Source organism: Pristiophorus japonicus, chromosome 3 (assembly GCF_044704955.1).
Source record: "Pristiophorus japonicus isolate sPriJap1 chromosome 3, sPriJap1.hap1, whole genome shotgun sequence".
Taxonomy (NCBI): domain Eukaryota; kingdom Metazoa; phylum Chordata; class Chondrichthyes; family Pristiophoridae; genus Pristiophorus; species Pristiophorus japonicus.
In genome coordinates this window covers 16990056-17007287 of record NC_091979.1, presented here as the reverse complement: position 1 = coordinate 17007287, position 17232 = coordinate 16990056, and the positions used below count along the sequence as shown (strand labels likewise).

Here is a 17232-nt window from a genome sequence, read left to right as displayed (position 1 = left end):
TGAAGCGCTTTGGGATGTTTTACTACGTTAAAGGCACTATATAAATACAAAGTGTTGATGTTGTAATCATTTTGTCCTCTTAGGTAATCAACATTGTCCTCTGCTGTGCTTTTCTCAAGGTCCAGCACTGGATAATAGATTCACACACCCTCCTTTTCACATCGCATTATTAATGTAAAATAGCCAAATTGCAAACAGAAGTACTTAGCCCTCCCAGCTCTTGTGCAAATTGTCCTAACTCATTCAGAAGGATACTGCCAGAGGCCACCACAGATCCTTTCACCATTCACAAAATTCTTTGCATAGGAACAGGGTTAGACCATTCATCGTTGGAGCCAGCTCCGTCATTCAATTAGATCATGGCTGATCAGCAATTCAACTCCATTTACCAGCCTTTTCTCCCTATCCCTTGATGCCCTTACCAAACAAAAAAAATCTATTGATCTCAGTCTGGAAAGCTCCAATTGACCCCCAGCATCACGGGCTTTTGGGGGGACAGTTCCAGATTTCCACTACCCTCTGTGTGGAAAGGTGCTGCCTGATTCCGTCCTGAATGGCCGAGCTCTAATTAAGTTCTTGTCCCCTCGTTCTTGATTCCTCCACCAGTGGAAATGATTTCTCTGTAGCTACCTTATCGAATCCTTTTTAACATTTTAAACACCTCTAATTTTCTGTACTCAAGGAAATATAAGCCAAGCTTACGCAATCTGTCCTCATAATCTAGCCTTTTCAACTCTCGATTCTGGTGAATCTGCACTGCACACCCTCCAAGACCTATATATCCTTCCTGGTGCCCAAAACTGAACGCAGTGCTTCAGATGGGGTCTGACCAGAGCTTTATATCTTGTCAGCCATGGCTCAGTGGGTAGCACTCTTGCCTTTGAGTCAGAAGGTTGTGGGATCAGGGACATGAACACATAATCTTGACACTGGAGTGCTGCATTATTGGAAGTGCCGTCTTTCAGATGAGATGTTGAACCAAGGCCCCTTCAGCTCTCTCAGGTGGACGTAAAAGATCCCATGACACTATTTTGAAGAGCAGGGGAGTTATCCTCGGTGTCCTGGGCCAATATTTACCCCTCAACCAACTTGACTAAACAGATTGTCTGGTCATGATCTTGTTGCAGTTTGTGAAATCTTGCTGTGCACAAATTTGCTGCTGCATTTCCTATATCATCATCATCATAGGCAGTCCCTCGAAATCGATGAAAACTTGCCTCCACTCTAAAAATGAGTCCTTAGGTGGCTGAACAGTCCAATACGGGAATTACAGTCTGTCACAGGTGGGACAGATAGTCATCGAGGGAAAGGGTGGGTGGGACTGGTTTGCCGCACGCTCTTGCTGCTGCCTGCGCTTGATTTCTGCATTCTCAGCGACGAGACTCAAGGTGCTCAGTGCCCTCGCAGATGAACTTCCTCCACTTAGGGCGGTCTTTGGCCAGGGACTCCCAGGTGTCGGTTGCACTTTATCAGGGATGCTTTGCGGGTGTCCTTGTAACATTTCCTCTACCCATCTTTGGCTCGTTTGCCGTGAAGGAGTTCCGAGTAGAGCGCTTGCTTTGGGAGTCTCGTGTCTGGCATGCAGTCAATGTGGCCCGCCCGGTGGAGCTGATCAAGTGTGGTCAGTGCTTCAATGCTGGGGATGTTGGCGTGGTCGAGGATGCTAATGTTGGTGCGTCTGTCCTCTGCATTTCCTACATTACAACAGCGACTACGCTTCAAAAATATTTCATTGGCTGTAAAGCATTTTGGGACGTCCTGAGGTCATGAAAGGCGCTATATAAATGTCTTCCTTTGCAAGGCTCTATAGTTTCTTTGCAGATACCATCGGGTTTTTTTTTAATTGTCTTGATCTGCTCCTGTGAAGAAATGCCAACTCCTCTTTGGTTACAAATCCACAGGTGCTAACAGGGCCTCTCCCACCTCACCCAGGTAGACCGCCCATTTAAAACCGAGATGAGGAGGAATTTCTTCTCTCAGAGGGTTGTAAACCTGTGGAATTCGCTGCCTCAGAGAGCTGTGGAAGCTGGGTCATTGAATACATTTAAGACAGAGATAGACAGTTTCTTAACCGATAAGGGAATAAGGGGTTATGGGGAGCGGGCAGGGAAGTGGACCCGAGTCCATGATTGGATCAGCCATCATCTTAGGCAATCCCTCGGGGTCGAGGATGACTTGCTTCCACATGAAAAATGAGTACTCAGAAAACTAAGAAACTCATTTTAAACGTTGGAAGATGCCTGTGCGTGAATTCTTTTAACGTGGGGTGGCCATTGCACACCAGCCACCACACGGGCTTGACGTAGCGAGGTCTTGGTCCAGTGGCAAGGGGCTCCAAGACAACTGGAGATCCAGGCTCCGCCGCATGTGCCAATACATACACACACAGGAGACAGGACATCGGATCAGCCATGATTATACTGAATCGCGGAGCAGGCACGAGGGGCTGTATGGCCTACTCCTGCTCCTATTTCTTATGTTCTTATGTTACACTCCTCGTGCATGTGAGCTTGAAGAGTAAAGCCGTGAAACTTCCTCAAAGCAGCTCCAGCTCCTCCGTGGGAACATTTGCCGGAAGCGCAGTGGACACCCTCCTCCCAGCCGCCCCCCTGCCCGCTATTTACACCTGCAATCGGGGGCTCCACTGCACTTCAAGGAGGGGGTAATTCCGGCAGTGAAGCGGGAGGCAATTCCCAGCCTAAGGCTGAGCGGATTTTCCGACCGGGGAGGGAGAGAGAAGCGAATCACCGGCGAGCCTGATCCCACCCCTCTGTGACATTCAAATCCGTGTTTTCCGGCAGGGATTCACTTGGGTACTGGTGGCCGAAAGCGTGCAGAAATCAAGTGCAGACAGCGGAAAGAGCGTGCGGCAAACCTGTCCCACCCACCCCTTCCCTCTGTCCCACCTGTGACAGGGACTGTGGTTCTCGTTTTGGACTGTTCAGCCACCTAAGAACTCATGTTAAGAGTGGATTCAAGTCTTCCTCGATTCCGAGGGACTTCCTATGATGATGATGGTCAGGAGTGGGAACTTTGGCCGACTGTTAAGTGCCATCCTCTCTCTCCTCTTCCAAGTCCACGAAGCTGGAACAAACTCGTGTGTTCCCACCACTGGCTAAGTGCAGACACTGTAGGTGAGATCCTCAGAATCGAACATGGCCCAGTACCACACTGTGTACAGCCATTGAGAAGAGTCCAAAGCTAACATGATAACACAGCTCATCTGTTGGAACAAGAAGTAACAGGCTGCTGCATTCATAGAAACGGAAGGGTCCCTGGAGGATGACTTGGAACAGTGTGTTAATACCTCCGGGACGGAATCCAATTTAGACAACATGGAGTGGGGATGTCCATCCCCGCCCTTTGACAGCTGAAGCGGCCTGTGTGTGGATGGTCCCAACTCCCAGTGGAATCCCCCTTGCCTCTCGCAGTAATTGGTACTAATTGGGCCAACGCCTGTTGGCGAAACCACAGAGATTATACCCAAGCTGTTGTGGTAGGGTGGGTGGCTGTTCTTGTGAGCTCTGATGCTGGGAGACCAGACAGAGAGGCGACTCTGAACTGCGACTTAAGGTACCATGGCCCTGTTCTCCTGCCATTGGCTGGATCAGAAATTGAGCCCCCCTCCCCCCCACCCCACCTTGTTCCTGCAGCTTTTTCATGGGCTTTGCGAGATTTGCCTGCTCAATTCAGGCTGGGCTTCTGACGGTCAACAATACCAGGGGCAAAGCAATGTTGGCATGGGGGGGGGGGGGGGGGGGGGAGGGGGGGGAGAAGAGAACTGGATCACTCCCACAAATCCGGAAATGCAAACTGAAAACTCCCGTGGCTTTCATTTCGGCATGGGCTAAAAAAAAATACACGTATCGAAACAAAAACATTTTCTGAAGTAATGGACACAACTTTATTTTCGACATTCAGGTTTTTAAAAAAGAAACACTTGTTTTAATTTTAATAATCCATGAGGCATTGACATAAAACTACGACAGTAGGATTTAAAATGGGGAAACAGGACATCAAAGGTGGAGAGCCTGAAAGATTCACACTTCATTCCATCGTGAACACACACACACACACACACACGCCGGCTTGAAGAGGAGGGAAAAGGTGAGCAGGGGGGGAGGGAGGGGGCGGAATTCCCGGATAAAAAAAGAGAGACAATTGCTGAATAGAGTAGCAGTTAATTCATTTTAAAAGCAAAACGGAATGAAGTCGAACTTCAGTCGAGCTTTCTGAAGCCACAATCAGCTTGCAGTGTTTCTTCAGTACAAAATAAACCAAAAACTGCTGCTTGCCAAATTCATACCATCTGTTGTCCTCAATTTGGCAATCTTGCGGACCCTTTAATTAATTAGACAAAGTAGTTACTATTGCTGGTACACTGGTAATTTGCAACTATTTAATTTTACTTTGGAGTAATGACTGCTGTACCTATAAATTTTGTCGTCTAACCGGATTAGAAATTAAAGAGGGGGGGGGGGCCGCGGGGGATGAGAGATAAAAAATGCTAATGCATAAATAGTGATTATGGGGCTATGGAATTAAAAAGTGCCTGTAACTTCCGAACCAGGTGGGAGTTGAAGAAAATACCTTAATTTTCTTTCTGAGACAATTACAAAATGCTCACATTCGTATGTCTGACAAGTTCCAGTCGCTTCATCGTGATTCTAGTCACCCCTCACTGACTAGAGTTACATGTCGCTGATCTGAAAAAATATATGCAGCGCTTAAAAAAACTAATAAAAGCATTTATAGCCAATGCTTTAAAAACGAACTTTACACTGTGACAGTGCAACCCCACAGGGAAGGGAAGGGACAAACATTGTGGGGGGGGGGGGGGGGGGAATGAGAAGGAGATTGAAACGGGGACAGGGTACGAGAGCGGGACAGCAAAGAAGGGGAAGGAGACGGAACAGAAAGGTAGGGGAGCAAGAAAAAAAAGTCAGAACGGAAGAAGTGAGGGAGAGAAGGCATGAACGAGAAAGAGATTGGGATGAAAGGCTGATCGAAAGGAGATGAGAGAGGGATGAGGAGAGAGAGAGAAAAAATAAACGTTAAGAGACCAAAATGAGAGAGATAAATAGGACAGGAAAATAAGGGCGAGGAAGGAAAATAAGATAGAATGAAGAGGAAAAACGAGAAAGAGTGAGGGAGAGTGGAAGAAATGAGTGAGATAAAAAAAGACTGAGATGAAGAGAGGAATGAGGGCGGGGAAGAGAGAACCGAAAGTCAAGCAAAAGTCAAGCCAAAAGAGAGATAGAGACAGGCAGGACCCAGACAGGTAGTCAGACAGAGGCCGTTTGATACCATGGAACAAGGTTATTGCAAATAAAATTACAGGCTCATTACTGGTACTTAGTTCACACCCTGAAAGGCTGGCAAACTGCTGGGGAAGGTTCGGTGACCTGCTTTCTGGGTCATTCTGCTGGGGTTTCACCTTAAGCACAACCTTGGCGGAGAAAACTGAGTCAGTCAGCAGGTCTGCCTCTGTCACGGAGACCACAGGGACACGGAAACGCAATGGGGCAGCGGGTTCCCGGCCGCTCCGTCAAGCAGCACACCTCGCTTCACCATTCAGCCGTCGCAGGTTTGAAGGTTAAATTTCCTGCTTCCCCTGTCGATGTTATTCCAGCCAGTTCAAAACTAAAATCAGCTCCTTGGGGCCCCCGTTTGGAAACGAGCGCCACGGCAACCGTCGTCAGGCGAGCGCATCCTCCTTGCGGTCGGCAAGACGGAGCGGTGCAGCACCCCCCACCACCTCCGCGGTCTGGTACACTCCATGACTCCTCCTCCCACTTAGAGGGGCGCGCCTGCGGATCTCTCGCAAGGGGGGAAAATCACAGCTCCTGGCCCAGCAGAGGTGCGGCACTGCTCGGGGGCATGGTCCATTCAAGAGATTTGGTGGGTGACCGTGACGGAGGCTCGGCGAATGTTTAGGGCGGAGGTGCGGCGGGAGATCGTGGCGGAGGTGCGGCGAGTGTTTTTGTGGCGGAGGAGCGGTGAGGGATCGTGGTGGAGGTGCGGCGAATGAGGGTACGGGGCCCAGAAGAGCCGAGGGCCCAGGGGCAGCACGGGCCCAGCCCACACTGTGCGATATGTGTGCGCGCACTAGGTCCGTGCAGCAGAGCTGGTCTCCAGTCGTCCTTGCCACTGGATAAAGGCCCAGCTCTGTGAAGCCCGTGTGGTGGCTGGTGTGCAACGGTCAGCCCACATTAAAAAAATCCACGCACAGGCATCTTCCACCCTTCAATTAGAGTTCAGGACTGGAACATCGGGTCCTTCATTGAAACACCTGTGAACTCACGTTGAAGCAAGTCATCCTCGCTCGAAGGACCGCTTATGACGACTTCGCGATGGGAACCTCGGAGAGTTCGGCCAAGTACCAGGCGATACGTGAAATGCCGCAATGCCGTGGCCCCAATTTAAATAAAAATTTGACTTAAAAAGGAAAGAAACTTCACGGTAGGCCATGAGATGTACAATAATGCTGCTGCCACCTTCTATCAGGCCACTGTGTGGCCTCTATGAATAAAACAGGGATGGGGAAAGGGGAAGTGCTTAAAAATCACTTTGCTTAAAAACTTTATAAAAATCAACTAAAAATTCCTTTGCTTTTCTTTTTCTTCTGCTTCACGGTGGAACGATCTGGTTGGCCTGGAGTTGCTGAAGTGCGAAGACGATGGGGTGCCTAAAATATAATGAGGGGGTGGGGGGGGAAAGAGGAGAAAAGATTAACAACAGGCCTGTAATTCTACAAAAGCAAAAAACTGCGGCTGCAGGAATCTGAAATAAAAACAGAACATGCTGGAAATACTCAGCGGGTCAGGCAGCATCTGTGGAGCGAGAAACAGCGTTACCGTTTCAGGTCGATGAATCTTCGTCAGAATTGGAAAAAGTTTGCATTTAAGAGATTCTTAAGGAAGTGCAAGGGCGGCCAGTAAGAGGGGGAGGGGAGGAAAGAACAAAAGGGAAGGTCTGTGATAGGGTGGAAGGCAGGAGAGATTAGAGAGACAAAAGGGATGATGGGCAAACTTGAGACGGTAATGGCAGGAGTTAGAAAACAAAAGATGAGTCTAGATAGGGTGTGAATGGAGGAATTACCGTGGAAACAGAAGAAAAAAATTAAAAGGGGGGTGGGTTTTTTGTATAAAAAAAAGGGACGGAAGGGAAGAATCATAGAAGTTTACAGCGCGGAAGGAGGCCATTTTGGACCATCGTGTCCATGCCGGCCAGCAAGAGGCTATCCAGCCTAATCTCATTTTCCAGCTCTATAACCCTGTAGGTTACAGCATTTCAGGTGCACATCCAAGTACTTTTTAAATGTGGTGAGGGTTTCTGCCTCTACCACCCTTTCAGGCAGTGAGTTCCAGACCCTCACAACCATCTGCGTGATGAAATTTCCCCTCAAATCCCCTTCTAAACCTCCCCCCAATTACTTTAAATCTATGTCTCCTGGTTGTTGACCCCTCTGCCAAGGGAAACAGGTCCTTCCTATCCACTCTATCCAGGCCCCTCAGAATTTTATACACCTCAATCAGGTCTCCCCTCAGCCTCCTCTGTCCCAAAGAAAACAGACCCAGCCTATCCAACCTATAATTCTAATTTTTTTTGCGATCTTATCTCATTACTTTCTCCTCCTTCTCGCCCACTGCCCTTGCAGAAGGCAATCCCTCTCAGACCTTTACAGGTGGCAACCCTCCCCCGCCATCCCTCAGGAGTGTGCAGGGGGTATGGCTGCGTAGGCCAGAGCACAGGACAAATAATCTGGAGATGCGAGCTTAAATCACGCCACAACAGTTTGAGAATTTGAATTGAGTTAAATAAAGCTGGAATAAAAAGTTATTACATGTAATTGTGACCATGAAGCTGTCAAGATTGTTGGAAAAAACCCAACTTGTTCACTAATTACCCGGTCTGGCCTATCTGTGACTCCAGATCCACAGCACTGTGGCTGACTCTTAACTGCCCTCTGAAACGGCCGAGCGAGTCACTCAGTTGTAACAAACCAGGTGGGCAGAGGAAACATTTCAAGGTCACCCTCAAAGCATCCTTGATAAAATGCAACATCCCCACCGACACCTGGGAATCCCTGGCCAAAGACCGCCCTAAGTGGAGGAAGTGCATCCGGGAGGGCGCTGAGCCCCTCGAGTCTGGTCGCCGAGAGCATGCAGAAAACAAGCGCAGGCAGCGGAAGGAGCGTGCGGCAAACCAGACTCCCCACCCACCCTTTCCTTCAACGATTATCTGCCCCACCTGTGACAGGGACTGTGGTTCTCTCGTATGGGACTGTTCAGCCACCTAAGAACTCATTTTAAGAGTGGAAGCAAGTCTTTCTCGATTCCGAGGGACTGCCTATGACGATGATGCTGATGGAGGAAACGCGGCAAGCAATTTGCGCACAGCAAGGTCCCACAAAAACAGCTACGTGATAATGGCCAGATCATCTGTTTCAGTGATGTTGGTTGGGGGATAAATTGGGCAAGATTCCCCTGCTCTTCTTTGAAATAGTGCCACGGGATCTTTTACATTCACCTGAGAGGGCAGACGGCACCTCCCTCAGCACTGCACTGGAGTGTCAGCCTGGATTTAGTGCTCAAGACTCTGGAGTGGGACTTGAAAGTAAACCTTTTCATACAGCTGCTTAAAAATAATCAGGGGGCATCTAACGGCTCACAATGTGGACACTACGGCATAACGGAAAAGCACAGCATGTTGCTACACCAACGTAGGATGAACTGTCGCTCTGAGACAAAGATGCCCAAATTGCTATGAAGACAATGTCCATGCAGAAGATTGTTCGGAAAGAATGGAGATGAAAGAATGGAGATGGCAGAATCCACAATAGCTTTTAAAAGTGAATTGGATAAATACTTGAAAAAGAAAATTCAAAAAGGGGTGAGGAAAGAGTAGGGAAAAGGGTCTACATGGATAGGCCTTTCAGAGAGCTGACATAGGCAAGATGGGCCTCCTCCTGCGCTGTAAAATTCTATCAGAGGCCTGACTGGATCAGCAAATCTTTTTTTTCATTCCAAATCCATTCCTCATTCAAACAGGAGAAGGCAATTTGGCCCACTTTTTGGTTGATCTCAACCCATTACCCTACCATATGGCGTTAGCTATGGCTCAGTGGGCAGCATTCTCTCGCCTCTGAGTCAGAAGGTTGTGGGTTCAAGTCCCACTCCAGACTGGCACTCCAGTGCAGTGTTGAGGGAGTGCTGCACTGTCGGGAGGTGCCTTCTTTTGGATGAGATGTTAAACCGAGGCCCAGTCTGCTCTCTCAGGTGGATGTAAAAGATCCCATGGCACTATTTCGAAGAAGAGCAGGGGAGTTATCCCCGGTGTCCCGGCCAATATTCATCCCTCAATCAACATAACAAAAAAACAGATTATTTGGTCATTATCACATTGCTGTTTGTGGGAACTTGCTGTGTGCAAATTGGCTGTCACGTTTCCTACATTACAACACTGACTACACTCCAAAAGTACTTCATTGGCTGTAAAGCTCGTTGAGACATCCGGTGGTCGTGAAAGGCGCTATATAAATCCAAGTCTTTCTTTCATATCCCTCAAACTCTGTCTTTCGCCATAAAGTCATCATGCTGCCTATTGAATCAATCGATCCTACTTACTGCAGGGTGAAATTGGCTAGGACTGTTAATTATTAAATGCCAATATTTCTTGCGAGAACTGCACTTGTCAATTGCTAGGTCTCAAATCCCACAGTACTAGGACCATCCTTGTTGGTCTTTGAACCCTCTCCAAACTACCAATGCCCCAAACTACACATAATATACTTCACCATTGCTTACAAGAAGTTGACAGAGTCCTAAATAAGCAACTTTATTTTAATTAATTCTTAAGATAAGGGCATTGCTGGCAAGGCTGGCATTTATTGCCCATTCCTAGTTGCCCTTCAGAAGGTGGTAGTGAGCCACCTTCCTGAACCGCTGCAGTGCGTGTGGTGAAGGTGCTCCCACAGTGGTTAGTTAGAGCTTTTGACCCAGCGACGGTGAAGGAACGGCCGATATATGTTCCAGTCGGACAGTATGGCACTCGGAGGGGAACCTGGGGGTGGTGGTGCCCTCCATGCCACTGCTGTCCTTGTCCGTCTAGGTGGTAGACGTCGCGGGTTTGGGAGATGCTGCCAAAGAAGCTTTAGCGACTTACTGCAGTGCCTCCTGTGGACAGTACACACTGCAGCCATGGTGTGCCTGTGGTGGAGGGAGTGAATGTTTAAGGTGGTGGATGGGCTGCCCATCAAGCTGTTCCCCCAAATAGTCACCCACCTGTTTTTTAATCTCCGAACTCTCTGCAGGAGTTGGCGTGACCACTTCTTCTGTTGTTTCAGCTGAAGCTACGTTTTGCACTTCTTCAAGAACGGTCTGAAGATTCCCACCGTCGTCCTCTCCTGAAAATACCAAAACATGCTGCTGTGGGATAGGGTTCAGAAAAGCATGTGGCAGCCTCAATTACAAGACATAGATCGCTGTTCATCCATTGAGAGAATAAAGCACAATTAAACCAAGTGTTACATCTCAACTGTGTGTGTGTGTAAATGACAGAATAAAAATACGAGATTTGTGTGTGTGCGTGTTTAACAGTGACAGAACAAGGATACGAGATTTGTGTGTGTGTGTGTCTGTAAAACGGTGACAGAATAAAAATACGAGATTTGTGTGTGTGCGTGCGTATTTAACAGTGACAGAACAAGGATACGAGATTTGTGTGTGTGTGTGCGTATTTAACAGTGACAGAATAAGGATACAAGATTTGTGTGTGTGTGTCAGAATAAGGATATAAGAACATAAGAAAATAAGAAATAGGAGCAGGAGTAGGCCATTTGGCTCCTCGAGCCGACTCCGCCATTTAATACTATCATGATCTGATCTTGGCCTCAACTCCACTTCCCTGCCCGCTCCCTATAACCTTTGAGTCCCTTATCGTTCAAAAATCTGTCTATCTCCACCTTAAATATATTTAATGTCCCAGCTTCCACAGGTCTCTGGGGTAGAGAATTCCAAAGATTTACAACCCTCTGAGAGAAGAAATTCCTCTTCATCTCTTTCTTAAATGGGCGACCCCTTATTCTGAAACTAAGCCCCCTAATTCTAGATTCCCCCACGAGGGGAAACATCCTCTCTGCATCTACCCTGTCGAGCCCCCTCAGAATCTTATACTTTTCAGTAAGATCACCTCTCATTCTTCTAAACTCCAGCCCAACCTGCTCAACCTTTCTTCATAGGACAACCCTTTCATCCCAGTGAACCTTCTCTGAATTGCCTCCAATGTAATTATATCCCTCCTTAAATAAGGACACCAAAACTGTATACGGTACTCCAGGTGTGGTCTCACCAATACCCTGTACAGTTGTAACAGGACTTCCCTACTTTTATACTCTATCCCTCTTGCAATAAAGACCGACATTACATTTGCCTTCCTAATTACTTGCTGTACCTGCATGCTAACTTTTTGTGTTTCATGTACGAGGATATCCAGATCCCCCTGTACTGCAACATTCTATAGTCTTTCTCTATTGAAATAATATTTTGCTTTCTATTCTTGTTACCAAAGTGGATAACCTCACATTTCCCCACATTATACTCCATCTCCCAAATTTTTGCCCACTCTCTTAGCCTGTCTATATCTCTTTGCAGACTCTTTGTGTCCTCCTCACAACTTGTTTTCCAGCCTATCATTGTACCGTCAGCAAATGTGGCTACTGTACACTCAGACTCTTCATCTAAGCCATTAATATAGGATACGTGATCTCTGTATGTCTGTACTTAACAGTGACAGAATAGGATACGAGATTTGTGATGTGTGTTTTTAGGAGTGACAGAATAAGGATACGAGATTTATGTGTGTGTATAACAGTGACAGAATAGGGACACAACATTTGTGTATGCGTGTGTGTGCATAACAGTGACAGAATCCTCCGCAGATCCTGCAAATCCCCTGGGAGGATAGACGCACCAACTTCAGTGTTCTTGATCAGGCCAACATCCCCAGCATCGAAGCACTGACCACACTCAACGAGCTCCGCTGGGCGGGCCACATTGTCCACATGCCCGACACAAGACTCCCAAAGCAAGCGCTCTACTCGGAACTCCTACATGGCAAGCGAGCAAAAGGTGGGCAGAAGAAACGTTACAAGGACACTTGCTAAGCCTCCCTGATAAAGTGCAACATCCCCACAGACACCTGGGAGTCCCGGGCCATAGTCCGTCCTCAGTGGGGGAAGTGCATCCGGGAGGGCACTGAGCACCTCGAGTCTCGTTGCCGAGAGCATGCAGAAATCAAGTGCAGGCAGTAGAAAGTGCGTGCAGCAAACCAGACTCCCCACCCATCTTTTCCTTCAATCACTGTGACAGAGACTGTAATTCCCGTATTGGACTGTATAGCCACCTGAGAACTCACTTTTAGTGTGGAAGCAAGTCTTCCTCGATTTCGAGGGACTGCCTATGTTGATGATGATGACAGAATAAGGGTACAACATTTGTGTGTGTGTGTGTGTGTCTGTGTGTGAAACATAGGGCCCAAGTTTCCACATGATTTGCGCCTGATTTTTAGGAGCAACTGGTGAAGAACGGACTATCTTAGAAATCGCAATTCTCCACATTTTTTTTTCTGCAGTTCTAGTCAGGTAGAACAGTTCTACTTTGGAACAGAATTTTTTCTTCAAAAGGGGGCGCGTCCAGCCACTGACACCTGATTTGAAAGTTTCCACAGTGAAAACTACTCCAAACTAAAGTAGAATGGAGCCAGTGAAGATTTTTGTAGAACTGAAAAAGCCTGTTCTACACATTAAAAAATCAGGCGCAGGTTACAAATTAGGCGTCCAGAACGAGGTGGGGGGAAGGGAACTCATTAAATTCGACAATAAATCCTTATTTATACTTCTACAAATATTATACAAATAAATCCAACCTGAATAAACATTTATAAGCCAAGAAAAGATTAAATAAACCATCTTCCTACCTGTGTGAAAGTGCTTCAGCCAGGGAGAATTCTGCAGCCGTTCGTGCCGCTGAGCGGGAGGGGGAGAGAGAGAGAGAGAGAGAGAGAGAGAGGGAGGGAGAGAGAGAGGGGGGGGAGGGAGAGAGAGAGAGGGGGGGAGGGAGAGAGAGAGAGAGAGGGGAGGGAGGAAGAGAGAGTGAGGGGAGGGAGGGAGAGAGAGAGAGGGGGAGGGAGGGAGAGAGAGAGAGGGGGAGGGAGGGAGGGAGAGAGAGGGGGAGGGAGAGGGTGTCGGGTCGGGTCGGGTCTGGTGGGGGTGGGGGGAGCGGGTGTCGGGTCTGGTGGGGGTGGGGGGAGCGGGTGTCGGGTCTGGTGGGTGGGGTGGGGGGAGCGGGTGTCGGGTCTGGTCTGGTGGGGGGGGGGAGCGGGTGTCGGGTCGGGTCTGGTGGGTGGGGGGAGCGGGTGTCGGGTCGGGTCTGGTGGGGGGGGGGGGGAAGAGGGTGTCGGGTCGGGTCTGGTGGGTGGGGGGAGCGGGTGTCGGGTCTGGTGGGGGGGGGGGAAGAGGGTGTCGGGTCGGGTCTGGTGGGTGGGGGGAGCGGGTGTCGGGTCGGGTCTGGTGGGTGCGGGGAGCGGATGTCGGGTCCGGGGGGGGAGCAGGAGCTGGCCGTGGGAGGAGCCTTATTCACGCAGCCCCAGTGAGGCCATTGGGCCAGGGCTAGGGGCTGCGTGCTTCGGGCCCCTCCCACACAGTTGGGCGCCTGGAGCTACTGCACTTGCGTGCCGACTGTAGCGCGCATGTGCAGAGGTCCCGGCACTGTTTTCAGCGCAGGGACATGGCTCCGCCTCCCCACAGCTCGTGATGGCTGCGCCGAGAGCCAGAGGACCTGCAGGGAGGTGGAGAATACTGAGGATTTTTTTAGGCGCCGTTTTAGGCGCGAAAAACGGGCGCCCAGCTCGGAGGGGCGCCCGTTTTTTTTCTTGTGGAAACTTCGGCCCATAGAAACAGAAAATAGGTGCAGGAGTAGGCCATTCGGCCCTTCGAGCCTGCACCACCATTCAACATGATAATGGCTGATCATGCAACTTCAGTACCCCATTCCTGCTTTCTCTCCATACCCCTTGATCTTTTTAGCCGTAAGGGTCACATCTAACTTCCTTTTGAATATATCTAACGAACTGGCCTCAACAACTTTCTGTGGGAGAGAATTCCACAGGTTCACCACTCTCAGAGTGAAGAAGTTTCTCCTCATCTCGGTCCTAAATGGCTTACCCCTTATCCTTAGACTGTGACCCCTGGTTTTGGACTTCCCCAACATCGGGAACATTCTTCCTGCATCTAACCTGTCCAATCCCGTCAGAATTTTAAATGTTTCTATGAGATCCCCTCTCATTCTTTTAAATTCCAGTGAATACAAGCCTAGTCGATCCAGTCTTTCTTCATATGTGTGTAACTGACAGAATAAGAATACAACATTGACACACTTTCTGATCTAAAGTGCCCACTTTCTAAACTGAGGACAATGGGGGAAATTTGGCCTTTGTGCGATGGTGTAAAACGGGCAACAGCGAATCGACAGACGATTTTACATCTCTCCCCATTTTCATTGACTTCCAATGGAAATAAAAATGGGGAGGTTGCTGAGGGAAGTAAAGGTGGAAATCGTGGAGCTCCTGGTCATAATCTTCCAATCCTCTTTCGATACGGGGAGTGGTGCCAGAGGGACTGGAAAATTGTAAATGTTACACCCTTGTTCAAAATGGGTGCAAGGATAAACCCAGAAACTACAGGTCAGTCAGTTTAACCTCGGTAATGGGGAAGCTTTTAGAAACAATAATCCGGGACAAATTGAACAGTCACTTGGACAGGCGTGGATTTATTAAGGAAAGTCAGCACAGATTTGTGAAAGACAAATCGTGTTAAACTAATTTATTGAGTTTTCTGATGAGGTAACAGAGAGGATTGATGAGGGTAATGCGGTTGATGTGCTGTACATGGACTTCCAAAAGGCGTTCGACAAAGTGCCACATAATAGGCTTTCCAGCCAAGTTGAAGGCCATGGAATAAAAGGGACTGTGGCAGCATGGATGTGAAATTGGCTCAGTGACAGGAAACCGAGAGTAGTGGTGAACGGTTGTTTTTCGGACTGGAGGGAGGTATACAGTGGTGTTCCCCAGGGGTCAGTACTAGGACCACTGCTTTTCTTGATATATATTTATGACTTGGACTTGGGAGTACAGGGCACAATTTCAAAATTTGCAGATGATGCAAAACTTGGAAGTACAGTGAACAGTGAGGAGAATAGCGATAGACTTCAAGAGGACAGGTGGACACGTGGCAGATGAAATTTAACGCACAAAGGTGCAAAGTGATACATTTTAGTAGGAAGAACGAGGAGAGGCAATATAAACTGAAAGGTACAATTCTAAAGAGGGTGCACAAACAAAGAGACCTGGGGGTACATCTGCACAAATCGTTGAAGGTGGCAGCGCAGGTTGAGAAAGCGGTTAAAAAAGCAATCGGAATCCTGGGCTTCATAAGTAGAGGCATACAGTACAAGAGCAAGGAAGTTATGATGAACCTTTATAAAACACTGGACCAGCCTCAACTGGAGTATTGTGTCCAATTCTGGGCACCGCACTTTAGGAAGGATGTGAAGGCCTTAGAGAGAGTGTGGAAAATATTTACCGGAAAGGTTGCAGGGATGAGGGGCTTGAATTACGAGGATAGATTGGAGAAGCTGGGGTCGTTTTCCTTAGAACAGAGAAGATTGAGACGAATTTTGATAGAGATCTCTAGACAGAGTGGAACCAGAGGACACAGATTTAAGGGGATTGGCAAAAGAACCAAAAGCGACATCAGGGAAAACCTTTTTTGCGCAGCGAGTGGTTAGGATCTGGAATGCACTGCCTGAAAGGCTGGTGGAGGCAGATTGAATTGTGGTTTTCAAAAGGGAATTGGATAAGTATCTGAAGGAAATATTTTGGGAGGGCTACGGGGACAGGGTAGGGGGAATGGGAGTGGCTGAAGTGCTCTTGCAAAGAGCTGGCACGGGTTCGACGGGCTGAATGGCCTCCGTCTGTACTGTAACCGTTCCATGATTGGGAAAAGAACCAGCACAGGCACGATGGGCCAAATGGTCTCCTGTGCTGTGTCATTCTATGATTATTTGTTCACTCAAATGCCCCAACTGCAAGAGGTCAGTATGGTGGAACATTAACATATGGTGCTGGACATACCTTGGGTTCATACCTGCCCCGACACTGCAGCTTTCTCCATCACAGTTACACTGTGTTGTAGGAGGTAGGCACCTTTAGAATATACCAGAATACTAGGCATTAGGCACCTGCTAGATATATCTAAACGCATATAAGTTTAAAGTGGCCACACATAAAATGGCTGCCCAGGCATGATGGGAAATCAGGTAGTCAAGCTGTGAACTGTTGAATGTTCAATGACCGAGCAATAACCCTGTGAGGCCCACTATAGGAATGCCTTGGATGCAGGATAAGAATAATGAGGAGAGAACCCATCTCCCGTATTCAAGGCCATAAACCAATTAATTACCCAGGAAGAAAGAGATAAGAGAACCCATCTCCTGTAAACAAGGTTATAAACTAATTATTTCTCCAAGAAGAAAGAACTAGTGAGAGAACCTATATCAATCAGCCCAAGCTGACAAGAGACGAACACATGGTTCCTGAGACATAAGGGGAATTCTATTGGGTTAAAAGAACCTATATGTAATCTATAATCGTTGTGATTGGCTTGTGTCCAGCCGTGATGGGCTGTGTAACTGTAGTAAACTGTTTGTAACTGTTGTGAAACATATAAAAGTGAATGTAACCCTTTGTTCTGTGGAGAGAAGCCTGGACTCAGTCTTGTGATTTCCTCCCCGCTAAGCGTAATAAAGGCCGCATCAGCATTGGAACCGACTCTGAGTGTTGAGTGATTCTTCTGAGAAAACACTAACGCTAACAGTGGCGTAGTCGACGGGATTTCCCGGAGTCGCTGGACGCCCTTGGAAAAACCCGGGTGAGTATAAAAAAAAAACGATTTTTAAGTATAAAGGGTGCGGAAGGTGGAAGCTGGTTGATCGACACGAGGAGACGGTCTAATATCTCAAACGCCTAGCCTGAGCCTGAGCCTGAATTAAGAGGACTTTTGTCCCACGTGACGGCCAGGAACCAAGTAGGCGTAGGGAACACACTTAGACCGTGGGATCGTGATACCGAGAGACATCTTCCGGACCCAGTAGTGTAATTTGAAATACCCCGGAG

The 17232-nt window shown here is 48.1% G+C and overlaps 1 protein-coding gene across 3 annotated transcripts in view; it reads right to left on the bottom strand.

The window, feature by feature from the left end:
- Positions 1–3896: 3896 nt before the first annotated feature.
- nhej1 (nonhomologous end-joining factor 1) overlaps positions 3897–17232 on the bottom strand; it is a 436801-nt gene continuing 423465 nt past the window's right edge. For all 3 annotated transcript variants that reach the window (XM_070875232.1, XM_070875233.1, XM_070875231.1), the window contains 2 exons: positions 10287–10408; positions 3897–6688 (listed from right to left, as the gene is read on the bottom strand). In XM_070875232.1, coding sequence (XP_070731333.1) covers positions 6593–6688; positions 10287–10408 — 218 coding nt within the window. In that variant the 3' untranslated portion in view covers positions 3897–6592. The remainder of the gene's footprint in view (positions 6689–10286; positions 10409–17232) is intronic.